Source organism: Anabrus simplex, chromosome 1 (genome assembly GCF_040414725.1).
Source record: "Anabrus simplex isolate iqAnaSimp1 chromosome 1, ASM4041472v1, whole genome shotgun sequence".
NCBI lineage: Eukaryota > Metazoa > Arthropoda > Insecta > Orthoptera > Tettigoniidae > Anabrus > Anabrus simplex.
Window position 1 is genome coordinate 631964197 of NC_090265.1, and position 17186 is coordinate 631981382.

Sequence of the window (17186 nt, forward strand, 5' to 3'; positions counted from 1 at the left end):
GGACTTAAAAAATTCTTTGCTTCAATAATAAGGGCAATTGACTCAACATCTTAAACATTTTCATTAACATAGACCAAAACTGCAATCCTACTCACAATCTAAAGAAATTTTGGAAACTATAAATGTGCTTTTCGAGGTATTATTCAACAAATTCCCCATGAACAAGCCTCGCAACAAACCTTCACCCACTCTCCCTCCCCTGCCCATTGGATCCAACCCTCCACTGCTCTCCCTTCAAACTAGTTTTCATCACACACAGCCTCCACAGTCCACATTCAATCAGCTATAACACGCATAGAACCTCACCTCTGAGGCAGATGAGGATGTAAGTAGTCATGTCTTTTATTAGTTCAATTCCACTTGTCAATATAAGATGCTTCAACCTTGCCTACTTTGAACGTTGCTTATACCGGTCGTTTTCGTTCTAGAAATATTAAACCACGGCACAACCTTTCTCCTTTTGTGGGCTTACAGTCAAATGTTCCGCCTGCCTCATAACCTCTTGACTAAGAATTGTCAACAATACATCATCACACCAACATAAGAATTTGATCAATTAACTTTTAATGGAATATTACATGTGTTTAACAGAACAAAAAAGGCAATTGAGCTCCAACATTTTAAGAACATTCTTTGAATTTTATCATGTATTAACTTGATGTATTCAGTAAACAAAGTCGTATTTTAATGTGTATTTGTGACCTTATCTATTTTACTTATAAGAATTTTCGGCTGATGTCCAAAGAGGACGAAACATGTCCCGACACTTATCAATGTCTACATACAATTTACAAAATATACATTTAATGTTAACCTAGTCAATACTTACAATACCACATTTTGTGGTTAAATATTTATAAATAATAGAAAGGTTGTGAACATGTTTCGCTTTTCTTAATGGGCATCATCAGCACAATGGATAACCTTAAAACAAATAATTACAATTAAGAACGTTTACAATTATTGGTCATATAAAATTGGAATGAGATGTTGTGATGTTAAAAGTTATTTTCTATATCATGATTAGAAAGTTTGACGCGAATGTTACATACACAAGTTAAAACTATTGTAGTACATTTTTACAATATTGTCTAAAAAATATATATCGGCATTCGTCTGGAATTGAAATGGATTCTCTTCTTTTAATTTTTTGTGAAAGTCAATGTTATTGTCGTGTTCACCACCAAGCAGATTTGAAGAAAAAGATATGTATAAAACATATGTTCCTATTGTAAAAATTAGGTCGGGAATGAACAATTGGTGTTATTTCTAGAGTTAAATTGGTTACAACACTTCCAGGTGAGAATGACTTGTAACTTATCAATGTCACCCTAATTAAACATAATTTTGTAGTATTGTAAAGGTGGAACCTTTGATTGTACCCTTAAAAAGTGTACTATCGACAATACGGGTTTTGCAATGAAATTCATTTTATGCAACATCATTGATCAGTAAGTCCGACTCGTTGGCTGATTGGTCAGCGTACTGGCCTTCGGTTCAGAGGGTCCCGGGTTCGATTCCCGGTCGGGTCGGTGATTTTAACCTTCATTGGTTAATTCCAATGGCCCAGGGGCTGGGTGTTTGTGCTGTCTCCAACGTTCCTGCAACTCACACACCATACATAACACTATCCTCCACCACAATTACTCGCAGTTACCTACACATGGCAGATGCCGCCCACCCTCAAACGGAGGATCTGCCTTACAAGAGCTGCACTCGGCTAGAAATAGCCACACGAAATTTAAAAAATTGATCGGTAACATATCAACATACTCATCACTGATACACAGCATGAGGAAGTGAATAAGCTTTGTGTTGTGACCGAAGTCACAGAAGCAGTGTTAATGCAGCATACGTACCTACTGTTCACATATTTTTCTCGGCCCAATGGAGCACCTGCCCTAGCATTGTGCATTGGGGAACTGTGAACACTTACAAAAATATTTGTGAACTTTTGGATTCGCTCTGTTCATTCACAATCAACCCTGACGGGTGACTGGCACCTTGCCATTTCTGCCCTGCTTGCCGTACAGCACTTGGCTCTTAGAAGACATACTTGGAATGTAATATTTTCATATCTCTGATTTGTGGTATCAGGCATTCGTGTAACATTCTATCCCAACGGATCACTTTGCACATAACCTATTGTCTCCATCGTATTACAAGCAGAAGCATTATAACAGCATGCCAAAAGGTCTTCACTTCTGATCGTGAATATTACATATAGCCTGTTTTCCTTTGAATGGTACACTTGATGTAAGTTTTTATCACATAGATGGCAAGCAGTGCAATATCAGCTTTAGGAAATAGCTGTGCTAATTGGGTTGAAGAATTATAAAGTGCTGGTGGACCATCTGGTAAATAACTAAATGATGAGGATAAGCAGCTTAGCAAGTACATTAGAGATCTGTATAGTTTTCAGAATTGGGTCTATCTTGGACTTGAAAATAAACAGATATGCAGTGTTGTAGTGCAGGGGGTCTTCAATTATTTTTCTCCAGGGTGAAGAGAAAGAGGCAGATGATACTAATCTTGTGATGACATGCGACACTCCTGCAAGTTGAAGAAGTATTGCAGGAATGACCCTGTATGGACAGGAATTTAGAAACAAATCCTATAGAGACTGCAGAACCGTTCCTCGACATGGTATTTGATAGTCTTTTTTAACAGATCCTTATCCTAGCAGAATGGCAGTTGATTCTAATAGATTCACTCAGAAAAACTCTTGAGGCGGGAAATAATTGATATTGTGCACTGAGGAACAAAATTCACCAGTCTAAAATGTTCTGTCCATTCTGTTTTCTTTATAAATGTGCATACTTGTTGCTGTAGAACTTTGTTACTTAGAGTACTGCATCCATTGTATCTAGTTGTTTGCTTTCAATTCTGTGCAAAGCATGTTCAAGAAATGTGAGGTAATGCTTAATGATAGATTATGCATTCTAATTTATTTTTGGTTTTGATTTTCTTATGGGTTCTTACAATTCTTCAGGTGTGTTTGGGTAATAGAATGTGTGTTAAGTTTACTTTTGATGTATTTATGATTTCAGGCGTAAGTTGAAGGAGAGACTGAAGCTTGGTCGCAACAACCCTATTGGCTACCAGATCCATAGTGATACCATGAATAAGTCTAGTTCAGTTACAAAAAATACGTATACTGTATAACAGCCTCTTGTGACTAGACATTTGTTTAAACAAAAAATTGAAAATATTTTAAGACTGGATTATGACAGAACAACCCTCATGTGTGAACATTTCTTCATTTTTCTAATTGTCTATGAAGTTCAAATGCTCAAATGATGTTTTGGTGAGTTTGACAAAGCTATTTAATATGAACCACCTTTTTTTTTTTGTTATTTATTGATTCAAGGAACTGTTTTTTATATACATGGGGATGGGGCTAATGTGGGTTTGTTAATGTAGCATAAGGAAGAGAGAATTTTAATGATATTGTATAATATATGTCAGAATATGAAACTACGACTGGACATTGTACATTGAGTGTGAAAAGGAGGAAATGGATCCCTGATATTTGTAAGTTCTGATTGATAACTCTATACCTAGAGAGGTTATGGTATGTTGCCACCAAACTTTCTAATGAAATAATTGTTTTGGTGAATATTTTCATTGCAGTCATGGGGATGGAGCAGATGCTGTAATATTGCTTACTTAAAATGTTTTTAAGTTGCACGTTAACCATAATTACTTCATCAGTTGGAAGTATTTATAATGAATAATAACGGACTCTGTTCCACTTCCATGTGTAAATGTTTGGTCTCAACATGCGATGTCCTCTTTCGTGTATGCTGTTTCTTTGCCATCATAGGTCATCACCTTTGATTAGTATCAGTCCATGTTGTATTTTTGAGAGTTCTGAATTCATCTCCTTTTATCTCTTTTTGAAATGCCTGAAAATATCATCAGTATCTTTTACTGTGTGATGCTGTAGATATAGAACTTAAGTTTTAGATATGATCATGTGTTGTGTGTTGGTTTGCCTAATAGTGATAGGCACTGAATTCAAATATTACTTGCTTTGTTAACTGATCTGTTATGCAAGTGGAAGGTAGTAAAAAGAATAGGAAATCTTCCATGTATTACATGGCAGCATTACAAACCCACCTATGTTAGAATATCTGGTTTCCTATCCCCTTGTCATGTTCATAGGGTTTATAACCCTTTATTGTACAGAAATGTAATTCATTAGTTGTTGCTTTGGTTTTCAAAAATGTCTTCAGCATGATTATTTAAAAATGATGCAGGTATTTTTCAGTTCAGTGGAGTTTGTTGTAAGATCTATGTAATATATTTCTTCCGGGCTGTAGAAATTGTGATTCCTTCTAAAGATGCTAGTCAGTCAATGCCACTCCAATTCCATATTTATAAACACCTTAAAATACACTGCATAATACTGCAAAATACACATTGTACAATCCTTATCCAAAGTTTACTTTTCCTGTTCTTTAATAAAGGCAACTCATTGTGTTCACCTGGAAGGTGTCAAGGCTCTCTGTAAGATTTTATGATGTATAATTATTCTATTTCTTTACTGCCAGAAGTAATTTTAAAAATTAATGGAATGATTCTTTAACCCTCTTAACAGAGCTTTTTCAAGCACCCCTTTTGATATTTTGATTATTAGTAGAATATGAATACTCTCTGGTGCCTTTCATACATGAAAGTCTACCGATAGGTTTTAAGAACTAGGAAGTAATTTCAGCAAGTTCATTTTATGTTTATTCAAACCTTTAATATTCATTATCATACAAAGTTCATACGATAATATCTAGGAAGGTGGCATCTATTTCTGTGGCCAAAGTAGCAATTTCTTCAATATTGATAATAATATTGTAGAAGAGACAAACCTAGTTAAGTCAATCGCCTACATAATGATTGACTTAAAATTCACCTTGTATATACAATTTACGAACTTCATTGTATAGATCCATATTGATACAGTTAAAACTAAGAAACAGTGTTAGGTTTTGGTCCACCCAATCAATACACATCACTTTACAAGTGAAAAACTATTTAATTTTAATTAAATAGTTTTAGTTTTTAATAGTTTTAATTAAATAGTTTTTCACTAGTAAAGTGATGTGTATTGATTGGGTGGACCAAAACCTAACATTGTTTCCTAGTTTTTACTTGTATGTTTCAGTACACTGGAAATCTTACATATTGTATTGAAATATCGGGTATAACAGTTCTTACACATACACATTGCCAAAGTTGGAAAAAACTTTAAATTATTCCAACTTGTAACTTTTAAATTCAATTTATTTTCTATTAATTTCAAGCAGGTATGTACAATCTTGTCATAACCAATTTGTTCTAATGAGAATCATAATTATTGCAGTACAAGAGGTGAAGAACGCAACCATTTTCCCTGTTTTGCAACTTGACTACAAGTCTTTTCGTAGTTTTTAGAAGGAAATGAGAAAATAACTTCCATAATCAGCACCTGCAGACTTATTAAATAATCATTCTTCATAAAAGCCATCAGATAATTAATTTGTGTTTTATAAATTATGCTTTTCTAACATGGACATTGTAAATATATAAATGGCTGAGAGAAATACAATGTAAAATAAGTGACAGACAGAAAAAGGAGTTATTTAATCCAGTAAATAAATCTTATACACAATATTAGATATGTTTTATTTACATAATTTATATCTCACTCATACACTCTTGGGTGTTACTCTAATTTCAGTGTCCTTGTATGGTTATTTTGTCAATGATTGTGAGAGTATCTAATAACATAGGTTAATTTACGATTTATATAATATAACATTTTCGTTTCAGTTAATGTCAACTTTGTGTATGTAAATATACAGTGTGCTCGATAATAACTTTTCCATAAAAGAAATAAAATCTCTTTTAAAAAAAAGGTTCTATATTTATGTGGATTTTATATACTAAATGTAGTCATTCTAAGGATCTTTGTGTATAGTATATACTGTATGTAGATCTTGTAAATTGGTTTCTCTATAGACTGCACCATTTTGCACAGTCATAAAATGCAACAGTCAACTTAGCAGTGAATTGTGATTTTATTTTTAAATCATACATCGTAGAATTGCAATTTTATTTGTTGAAAATAGTTTGCAATAAAAGCTAGTTTAACTATGGATGTTTATTTATCGTTAACTGTTCATAGCTGCTTATATATATATTATTTTTTTACAATATTAGGTGTAAGTTACAAATTACTCTTGTCAACAGGCAATTAAACCACAGTATTGTTATTGTTCAAAGTAAAGTTCTAAAACATATTAGTTGATGAATAATAATATTTAATGTTCCTTCAGTTAATATAGATTTTGAGGTGTCTGAATGTTGTCCTGCAATTCGTGTGGATGAAGGAAGCGCACTTCTGCATCCGAACAATGGTAGAAAGAGCCAGAAGTGTGAATCTAGACGTCTTAGTCCTTTATTGATTTTGAAAAGACATTCGATTGAGTCCAACACAGGAAAATAAAGTTCTTTACCCAACAAGTGCCAAGAGTAGGTATTTTTGGCAGTCCCAAATGCTGTGCAGTGTCATTATCAAAAATTCAAGTACATTTCTTTCTTTTCAACCATTTTTCAGAGTCTTTGTTTCATATACATTACTTTAAAAACATTTCAATCAAGAAACTTCATTTCCAGAAATAAAGTAACAATATCCTTTAAACTAATGCATGACTAATCAATGACAAAAACTAAAAGCATTGATTTTAGTACTTAAAATGTTAACCTTCTCATCTGACACCACAGTAGTATACATGGCACTTGGGCATATATGTCTATGAAGAACCTCTGGAATAAACAACTAAGATCAGATACCTGGGGTGAATCATAGATGAAATTTGGAATTCCTTCATTGAAATCAGATGCCAAATCGAACAAGCCAGGTCAGTTTTCAACTCCATGAAGTCAGTCCTCTATAATCATGATCTCGTGTTTCCCTGTGGGTACGAATGGTCAGATGTTACATCTTTTCCTTCCTTGTCTGTGGTGTAGAAGTCTGGACGCTCATGGAAGTATCATTGAAGATTTTGGGCTCTTTTGAGGTGTAGGTTTGTTGCTAAATAATTCGGATTAGCTGGACTGCAGAAGATTCAGAATGGAAGTTCAAAATCTCTGGAACTTTGGTCCTTGTAATGAGGCACCTAGAAACTTGCAGCCTGCCGCATCTCATCTTACAAGGAAAAAAGCTGGGAAAAGAGGACTTGGAAGACCACAAACATCTTGGTTGCAGAGTTTGCGGCAGTCGTTTGGAATGTCAACTGTTAAGAGTTGTCAGCAAACTAACAACAGCCAATGTTCAGCACAACATGAAGAAGGCTGCCATCTTCAATGTGCCAGAAGCTGACTGTCCACGATTGTTGCATAATCATCTGAAATACCACCGACCTCAAACAGAATTAACCCCACCCATTTCGGAACAGACTGTGGCACTAACATTGACATATGCGAGAGAGAGTATGTTATTGAGGTAGGGAATGGAAGGCGGGTGTAGATGCAGTTTGATTCTCTAGGCCCGAATATGACTTAAATTTTTTTAACATTGAAATGTTCTGATAAGAATCCTAGCCATCTTATACTGGCATGGATAGCGCAAGTCTCCACATGCATCACAGCTGGGCTCAAGGTCACGAATAAACAGAAATTGATCTTTTTTTGTAGGAAAGAAGAGCTTCTTTGTCACTTTGATTAAATAAAAGAGGAGAAAATTATATCTTGGAAATATTTTGAGAATAATCAGTATTTATTCCAATACTAAAAACAATTCATTCACTTGTTTGAAATACAATTGTGTCAAGTAGGACATATTTCATCCCTTCTTCTGGACATTTTCAGCTACTTAATGAGTAAGAACAATTCCAAAAGCAGAGAAATGGTCGCATCATTTTATGTAATGGATATGCTTTAAAACAGCCTGCCTGGTGGCCTTGATTGTTAAGGCATTGAAGTCTGATACCGTGGTTAGCCGGTTTGAGTCCTGTTGTTCGAAAAAAGTTTCACCATCAAAATTCTGGCCAGCAGGGTAGGAGAGGTGGTGGGTATACAATTTCAAATCACTAGATTGCATGCCAAGAGCCTGGATTAAATTCCAAACATCTCCACAGTGCTCATGTGGAGTGAGGCCTTATAATGCTGTTGATGGTGATTCGTCCATCGGATGGAGACATTAAGCCTTTGGCAGATCCCTTGATGCTATTCGGCAATGTGCCGGTACCTGGTTTTACCCTCTCCCTTCCTACTATCATATGTCACGTCATTCATTTAATCTCGTTAACTCCTCTGATGAGGTTGACAATGGGAAGGGCATCCGGTCATAAAAACCTGCCACGGCAGATTCATCTCACCTCATACCTGATCCTGTAGAGAAACATGACTAGGTTGGACAAACAAACATATGCCTTAAAACATATAACAATACTGAGCTCGATAGCTGCAGTCGCTTAAGTGCGGCCAGTGTCCAGTATTCGGGAGATAGTGGGTTCGAACCCCACTGTCGGCAGCTCTGAAGATGGTTTTCTGTGGTTTCCCAGTTTCACACCAGGCAAATGCTGGGGCTGTACCTTAAGGCCACGGTTGCTTCCTTCCCACTCCTAGCTCCTTCCTGTCCCATCATCGCCATAAGACCTATCTGTGTCAGTGCGACGTAAAGCAACTTGCAAAAAGATTAAAAGTCTATGAAAGCATAGTCTTAATGTTGAAGGACATCAAATAAACCTATGTAGGGCAATATGATAATATAATTACACTTGGACAGTTAATTATTAAAAACTTTTCTCCCTAAGCATGTGTGGTTATGTGATTTGATGTTTTTAAATTAAAGCAGAATGTTCTTAAGTGAACGTTACATTTTTATGTAGCTGATTGGACCAGGCTGAACTCCCTCAAAAAATTCAATGAATAAAATTCGTGAAGAATCAGTGTGGTAAAACAGAACATTGAATGTAGTCGTGAAAGGTGCATAATGTAGATTTTTTTAATTACATGAAGGAGTAGTAGTTTCCTTACCGGTCTCCTTGTGCCGGCTGACATACTGACAAGCTTATATGAAGGACTAGGACTTTACATTTCGGGTTTTACACAAAGCAGTACACTTTGCCAACATACAGGCTTTCGTGAGTGTAATACAAAATGTTACAGGAAATGCAAAGGAAAGTTAAATAATACATCCATTCAGAGGACTAGACAGGAAAATTCAACAAAATTGATGGGCTTGTTGCTGAATTTATGCAGGAAAAATAAAAGCAGGGTTATCTCACAAGTCACAATTTTTTTTTTAACTCGCTGAATATATAATTAGTAAAAAGTTCCAGCAACTGAATTTAAGGAGAGCCTGAGGTGGTGTAAATATTTGCTGCAGCATTCAGGACCAGTATTCTTTATTCTCTACATAATTGTATTACTTCTGGACAATGCCTGCCAGCAAATTATGCCAACATTTTGGTTACATATCAGTGTTTCCTAATAAAACTCTGAGAAAGACCACAATAATAATTTATTAAGATGCGCTCGAAAGAGCATTACTTAACCTAGTAAAAACATTTACAAATTTGCAATTTTTTATATTCTTAGTTTATAACTTGAGTATTCCCTACTATATTCGCTAATTGATTTCACCCTTTTCGGACATTCCTTTATATGATATAGACTGCACTTTTGATCACAGAGGGAGCAAACACATTCATTGTTTGGTTTATGAAAGATGGTATTCCTGCAAATACAGAGGTGAAAGCCATGTATGGCTAGCCTGGTAACAACATGCCTTTGTTCTTGACCTTCTTTAGTCCAGTTTCTGTCACATACAGCGCTTGTGCTGTAGAACTCCTCTTCTATCTCTTCTCTCTTCAACTCTGTTGTTGCAGCTTCTGGCTTGATCTAGTAGCTGGCAGAGAGTATTATGTCTGCTGTGAAGGAGGTTTCCCTCATAAGAACGTAAACTAACCTTGAAGGGGATACCTTGCTCATACGCACAACTCTCTTCATGAAATACACTTTCACCTTATCAATTTCCATTAAGTCACTAAATGACAGCATTCCCATCTTATTTCAATACCATAGGTGACTATTGGCTCTATTGCACAGTGACAGAGTTTCATTGCCGTATCAGTTGACAACTGAGTTATATTTATTTTACAAGTGGCTCTGATGGCCACTGAGGATATTTCCTGAATATGTATCCTGAAGGAACTTCCTGTCGATTGCATGGTGATTCCTAAGTACTTGTACTTAACAACTTGCAGCATTACACCTTCTAACCATTATTGCCTAGCTAAGCCCAGCCAGTGAGCGAGAGATCCCGAGGTGGACTGTTCGTTCATGGCTATCATTTTCTAGAGGCATTTAAGGGAAAAAGGGGTTGATGACCAGGCAAAGATAATACATTTTAAAACGACACTCTGACATTTATTGACATAAGCATATCACAAAAAAAAAATATCCTTGATGGTTTTTTGTTGTACAATGAACTTTCATAATATTTTATTCTTCCACAGTATTTGAGAATCACACGTATCTCTCGACCTCCAGCCTTATTGTTCTGGAAAAATCAAAGAAAAATTAGGCCTCTACCGCCTTTTAAAATTAAAATATTTGGCTGAAAGAATTCAAATACAAAATAATTAGACAGCTGTCCACTGATGGTTCTACAATAAAATAGTTAAAAGTTTCATGAATTAACAGTAGTCTCAACACGTGGGTTAAGCTGAGATCTATTAAATTTCAACATTTAAAGTATGAGTGATGCTAGTAGTGCCATTCTTTCTGCAGCCAGTCCCTGCAATGAATGGTGTAAAAATATTACTCATAGGGTCGGTTGGTGCATGCATTTCAGTGGGCTTGGCAGACTGATATGTAATAGCAACTTCTGGCTCGGTGAGGAAAGCAACGGGAAACTACCTCACTCTTCATTTCCCTAGTACGCCTCTTCAGTGATGCCCAGGCCATCTATGACAGCTGATGGCGGAGCTGTTGAGGATCCAACCAGCCTTCGGGCTGAGTACTAAACATACATACATACAACATTTGTAAATTACACCAATATAAGCTTTAATAGAAATCAATATTAATTTCAAGATCTCATAATTTATTATTATTATTATTATTATTAATCTCTATCCTTGTTTGAGTAACATATTCTTTACCATCACACGATCGTGTTTCTAATTTATGTATCTCACTGCATTATCCACATGGCAATTATCATTTACATTTTAAATAATAATTATTCTTCAATTAATTACTGTGACTCATCATCACTAGAATTCAAGATAATTATGCCGTTTGTGAACATTTAATTCTGACATTTGCATGGCATTCACATTTCCAATTAATTTAAAATTTTTGTTATCCACGTGTGAGCTAATTAAATAATAATTTACTTTACAAATTTGCCTTTGCGAAAATGAGATGATCTTTCCTTTCAAATCACACTATTCAACAAAATAAAATCCTTGTCTAGTCTTCCTCGACTTAAACTTCTTAAATTTTCCCTTAAGGGCGCAAAAATAACTTCTTAAGGTGGCACACAACGATGAACGTAATCTGCGTCGCCACAAGTACACGACCAGATTAAATCAAATGGAACAATCAAGATACATGGAAAATACTCATATTTACACGCACACACATCATATTCATACTGGGAAACACGTATTTTTATATACATTATTTACATCGAATCCTGTCCTTATAAGTTTATTCTCTAATTTTAAACATGGTCACGTCAACATTCAGTAGAAGATAAATTCGTGTACGGAAATTACTCTTTCATCAATAGTGACTAGTGATCGAAATTAGGGATATCACTTGGGTTGAAATATTCTTCTCACAATGATGGAGATTCATCTAAAATTTTGAGATATAATTGAAGATTCCAATAAAATCCATAATCATTACAATTCGCAACTATCCGTCCGTGAGCCTCAATCACATTATTATTATTCCCCATCCGTGAAATACACACGCAACACGTTCTCCACTTACAATAAGTTCCCTTGTGCTCCCAATGACACAAGAACAAGTCAATCATCACAAATAAGTTCTCCAATTACTCAATTACATAACATCCCGCAGGATTTGTCATATTCCAGACACTTCATGAATAGAGCACATTCAATCTCACATAAAAGGAATCTAAGATAAGTTATAGCTCACGAGCATTTAATTCTCCTTTTACCCGATCTTTAGTTAATTTTATTATTACTCAAGTGATTATTACATCTATCAATCCTCCTGAAATATCGTAAAATTAGATGACTCGATCCTAAGGAATACAAGTGATCTTAAAAAGACACTAGGTTCGACCCTATCTCACAAGTTGTACACGTAAATTCAAGTCCGATTAATTTCAATATTATAGGCAAAGAAAGAAGGTTTATCGCGTGGTCAGTGATTTTTAGGTACCTAACTCATATGCATGGGAAGTCATTCAAAGACAGACTACACATCTAACCTAATAGGTTCCAAATTTCAGTCACACACATGAAACTAGAGTACCATGACACCTCAAAAAATGGAAAAATGAAACGTTTCTAACTACAACAAAACTAATAGATCTACGATTTAAAGAAGAAAGACCTCTAGTTTTACAAAAGATGAAAAAGAAATAAGAATTTTTAAATGGTACTCAAGTTTTAGATGAGGTTCGATCCCAGGTAGTAGTCAGTCATTCCAGCATTTCCCCGGTCAGTCACCTTCCCCTGACCAGATACGCCTCACATTTTAGAAATACATGGAGACACGGCAGTAGACGTCCCACGATGAAGTTGAGGTGTAGATTATTGAAGAATTATCCATCTTGATGCACTGCGATCTTCGGGATGACTTCTGTTGCGTTCCAGACGTGTAAGCTGTAACTGAGACGGCAAATGTTAAGATAGGCACAAACACACGCAGAATTACTGAATATTCTCCTGGATAGTCACACTTAACTTGGTTTTTAAGTTGAATTTTACTCCATAAGAGTTTGTTAGCAATTTCCACTAAATTTTGGCAGAACGGACGTCTGCTCAGACTGCTAAGTTCCTTTCCACATGGTCACGTAGATCAGCGTCGAGTAACGTCGTAGAGAACAACAGCATAGCATAGAGTAGCATAGAGAGTGATTTGCTCGGAACATGGCTTTTTATATCCTTGGCTTGGGAGGCGTGTACTCTACGAAGACGATAATTGGCTATTGGGTCTCTTGTAATTGGCTTTGACTGTTCGAGAAGCTGGCTGTCAGTTGTTCGCACGTGGCAGGACAGCACATGGCTCGTCACGTGATTTACCTTGCCCTTGTCGAAGCTGGATCAATACATCGCCCCTCTGAATGAAGAAAAACTGGTTCGGAGCTCACTGACTACTTCCCAAATGACAAATTACAGCTCCCGGCAGACAATAAAACTTTTTTTATTAACTTGTTGGAAACATTCTCAAGATTGCCAAATTTAAAGGGGACAATATTGTCTTTTGCTGTTTGTTTCCCTCCTCTGAAAACCATTTGGACAGTTTTCTCTTTATTTATATTAAGATGATTCACCTCAGATCATTTCTCTAGTTCAGCTATTGCATTTTGCACTTCTTCTTTGTTTGATGATCCAATCATCATGTCATCTGCATACACGATCAAAGTAGCCTTCAAATTATCGCTTATAATTGATTTGATATCTGCTGTTTGTATATTAAACAGAGTAGGACTGATAGGATCACCCTGCATGACACTGTTGGGTTGCTTTATTTTCCTTGATCTTGTATACCAGTATACATACATACTGCACCTGCTCACCTCCTGAGTCCCAGACTATTAACCGAAAACAAACAAAAGAACCCTCGGCTACTTCGGTTTGCGCAGCTTGTTCCGGTTCATCCCGATGTTACCCGATGAATCAAGGACAAGCACACGCGCAACTGGCTGACAGACATGCCAGTTGTCAAGCTGCCGTTAACACATACTGCAAGTAGCTGCAGTCAGGCTCTTCGATTGAGGTTATTCTTTCATTAAAGCCGGAAACGCAATGCAATTAAAAGAACGAAAGTAAATGTAAAGTGGCCAAAAGTATTGAGCATTGAGTAAAATGGAACTACTTACAATACCCAAGCTGTAAACCATATTTAAAAAAAAAAAAAAAGTATACTGTTCCAATAAGCGTACACACAGAGGACATAATATGAACAACACAAAATAACCGTCGAAGATACTCTGCTACAGTCAAGTATCTTTTCCGATTTTAACACACGCTTCAATTTGTCCAGTGTAGGTACAGTTTTTTCATCACGTAAAATTCGCTTATTTTTCGACGTATCACATCTTTTGTGAAGTCGTCTGTTTCAATCCTTTTCTTGTAGACTGTTTTCTTGCCATCAGGTGTAGAAAAATGCAAACGACCCTTGGCTATAGACGTCTTCCCTTCCGCTAAAATACGTTTCACCAGTGACTTTGAAACCCCTGTTGCTTCACTTGTTGAAGCCACTACATTATAATTCAGTTTATGATCTGTTTTCTGTTCTCGTAAGTGAGCAGCTACGTTACATACTATTTCTCTGGCTTGTCCCCTTACAGGCTGTCTAGATTTGCTACCAGACTTCGAAGTAGCAGCCATAACTACTGTACATTTAAATGACACTCTCACTAGAATACCATGGTACACAACACTATATAGCTGAAAGACTGGGCTGCCGTCAATTATTTCGCTGCTGAGCGGCTTTAGATGTGTGTGTGTGTGTGTGTGTGTTGGCATACCAGTTGCGCAACTGCCGATACTTCTAATTCTGTTTTTTACACAGTCAAGAATTTAGTTTATTCACCTGCTTAATGTGCTCCGTAATGGGTAATGACGCTTGAAGGTCGCTAGGTAACAGTGTTCAACACTATATACATAAAAATATTTACCAATACAGTACACACTACACGCGAAGGAATTATAGGACTATAATTAATACAACTAAAGAAAGAAATGCGAATAAAACTGACAAAAAAACAAGAGCGCTAAAATGGATATAGAAGTGACAGCGAAACTCTTGTGTAACTACGCTTCACAGTGTGCACAGTACAGTGGCCAGGCAGCATGTGACCCCCTCCACTACTCCCTATGATGTCAGACGTCCACTCGGAGAGAATGCGTGGAGAAGTGTGCTTTGCGCAGGTTCTTTTGTTAGTTGCAGGGTAATAGCCTTAATCTCAGGGGTGATCAGTTCGTAAAAGATTTTAAAAAATTTAATCAAGAGAAAAGAAAACAATCAAAATATTGATCGGCGCACCAAATGAACACAGGGATGAACGGGGCATGCAAATTATGGTAACGGGAGACGGCTCATTCATGGATACAAATTATAGACTCCAGAATAGGACTGGAAAGTGACAACTTAAATTTCATAGCCTAACTACAATAAAAAGATATGGAAACTTTCCTATTGAAATTGCAATGAGGAGCAATTTATTGACTTATTTTGCAAACTGCACATGATGACAATTATTACATTGGGACACTTCCACCCTGAAAAAGAAATGATATAATATTTGGATTCTCCTCACTATTCTAGTAGTGTACAATATTTGGTGAATTCGCCCCATTGGTTATTGGGGATCGAATCCACATCCGTATGAGTGGACGTTTCACCGCTGGAGATCTTTCGGAGACGAAGGCATGAGAGTAATTATTTACTGTCATCTCCTCGTTCCGTTTGGACATGAGACACTTCCGGTATATGCATTCTGGTGAGCCGGACCCCCACCGTGGAAATGTTATCATATTTAAAACGGGAATTTATAGTACGGACAAACTCTAGCCTATTATTTCCAGATTCACAAACATGCCAGGTATAGCCCATTAACTCAAAGCTTAACTCAACATTTACTTTTGTCAATACAAGATGTACGGAGAGGTTCATCACTATGCTCTGACAATGAAGACATGTGCCGTCCGTGGGTTATTTCGCATCTACCGCTAACAATCTCCCACGTGGAAACCCAACATCTGGTTCCGACCAGTTCGACACATGACGACTGTCCCGATCATATCATCCTATGATAATTAAATAATTATCATTATCATCCTATATCTGATCATTATCATATTCTTTAATTACCATCAATTATTTTATTATCATCATTAATTTCAATTATAATCCTATATTTGATTATTATCATTTCTCATCTGGGATGATTATGTGCTAACCCTTGCCGACGTTTCAAACAAAGGGTCGTTCTTCCTCGTAATTTATCCGCACAATTTAATGATCAGTTTCCTAATAAAATATTATTATAATATTTGTAACACTGAATCATCGTCCATAAAATATCTCAATTTTCTGTCATCATAATTATTATTCTCAAAATACTATTTCAAGTTGTTCTTCTGCTCCTTCAACTTTTCATTATTTTCATTATTATTATTATTAGTGGAGATTATCGTATCACTTATTCATCATGGATTTAATAGTTTACATAGATCTCACCATAATTATTCTCAAATTAATCGAATAAATTCTTCCAATTATTTGATAATAATTATTATTATGGTAGTTTAATTTCACGTGTTACACTACCGTTAGTGATATTTATGGTTCATGCATAAGCTTTTACAATTTCAGTCTACTTTGGCACTAAGCAATTGATTTAAGACAAGATTCCCTTGGATTGTTATTATTATTATTATTATTATTATTATTATTAAAAATGGAAAGTTTGATATTTTAATTTCCACTCTTTAGAATTCAGTCACATATGTTAAATCCCATTATGAACCACCAAGATCTGCTCTATATCGGTTGGGACAACACGGTATTCAGGACCGTACCTTCAAGTTCGTACTGCCGTTAATTTTATGGGGACACATGTCCTCCCAAGACACATCGCGGCTGGGCAAATACCTCCGATGCCGGCGATTGCTAAACTATTCCTTCCAATTCGTTTGAAGTCCATCTTTTTTCCATTGGAACTCTTTAAACATTTAATTCGTAAATTAATCCTCGGTGCGTGGATTCTGTCACTCATAACACCGGAATCGGCATTTTATATCATCTTAGGCCTTGAGATTCATCTAATTCATCATTACAAACAGTACGGCTCAATTTTATGTCATGCCGGATTTTCGTACCTCATGACTTCCAACTCTAAATATGGGCTCAAACTACTCTGGGCTTTCAACATATCGTGACCATTCTAATTCATGTGCCTCTATCGCTTTTAAACAAATTTT

The 17186-nt window shown here is 36.1% G+C and overlaps 1 protein-coding gene across 1 annotated transcript in view; it reads left to right on the forward strand.

The window, feature by feature from the left end:
- The window catches only part of LOC136857230 (eukaryotic translation initiation factor 4E-1A), an 84288-nt gene extending 78154 nt beyond the window's left edge, over positions 1–6134 (forward strand). The window contains exon 5 of the mRNA XM_067135711.2: positions 3051–6134. Coding sequence (XP_066991812.2) covers positions 3051–3165 — 115 coding nt within the window. The 3' untranslated portion in view covers positions 3166–6134. The remainder of the gene's footprint in view (positions 1–3050) is intronic.
- The last annotated feature ends 11052 nt before the right edge of the window (positions 6135–17186 follow it).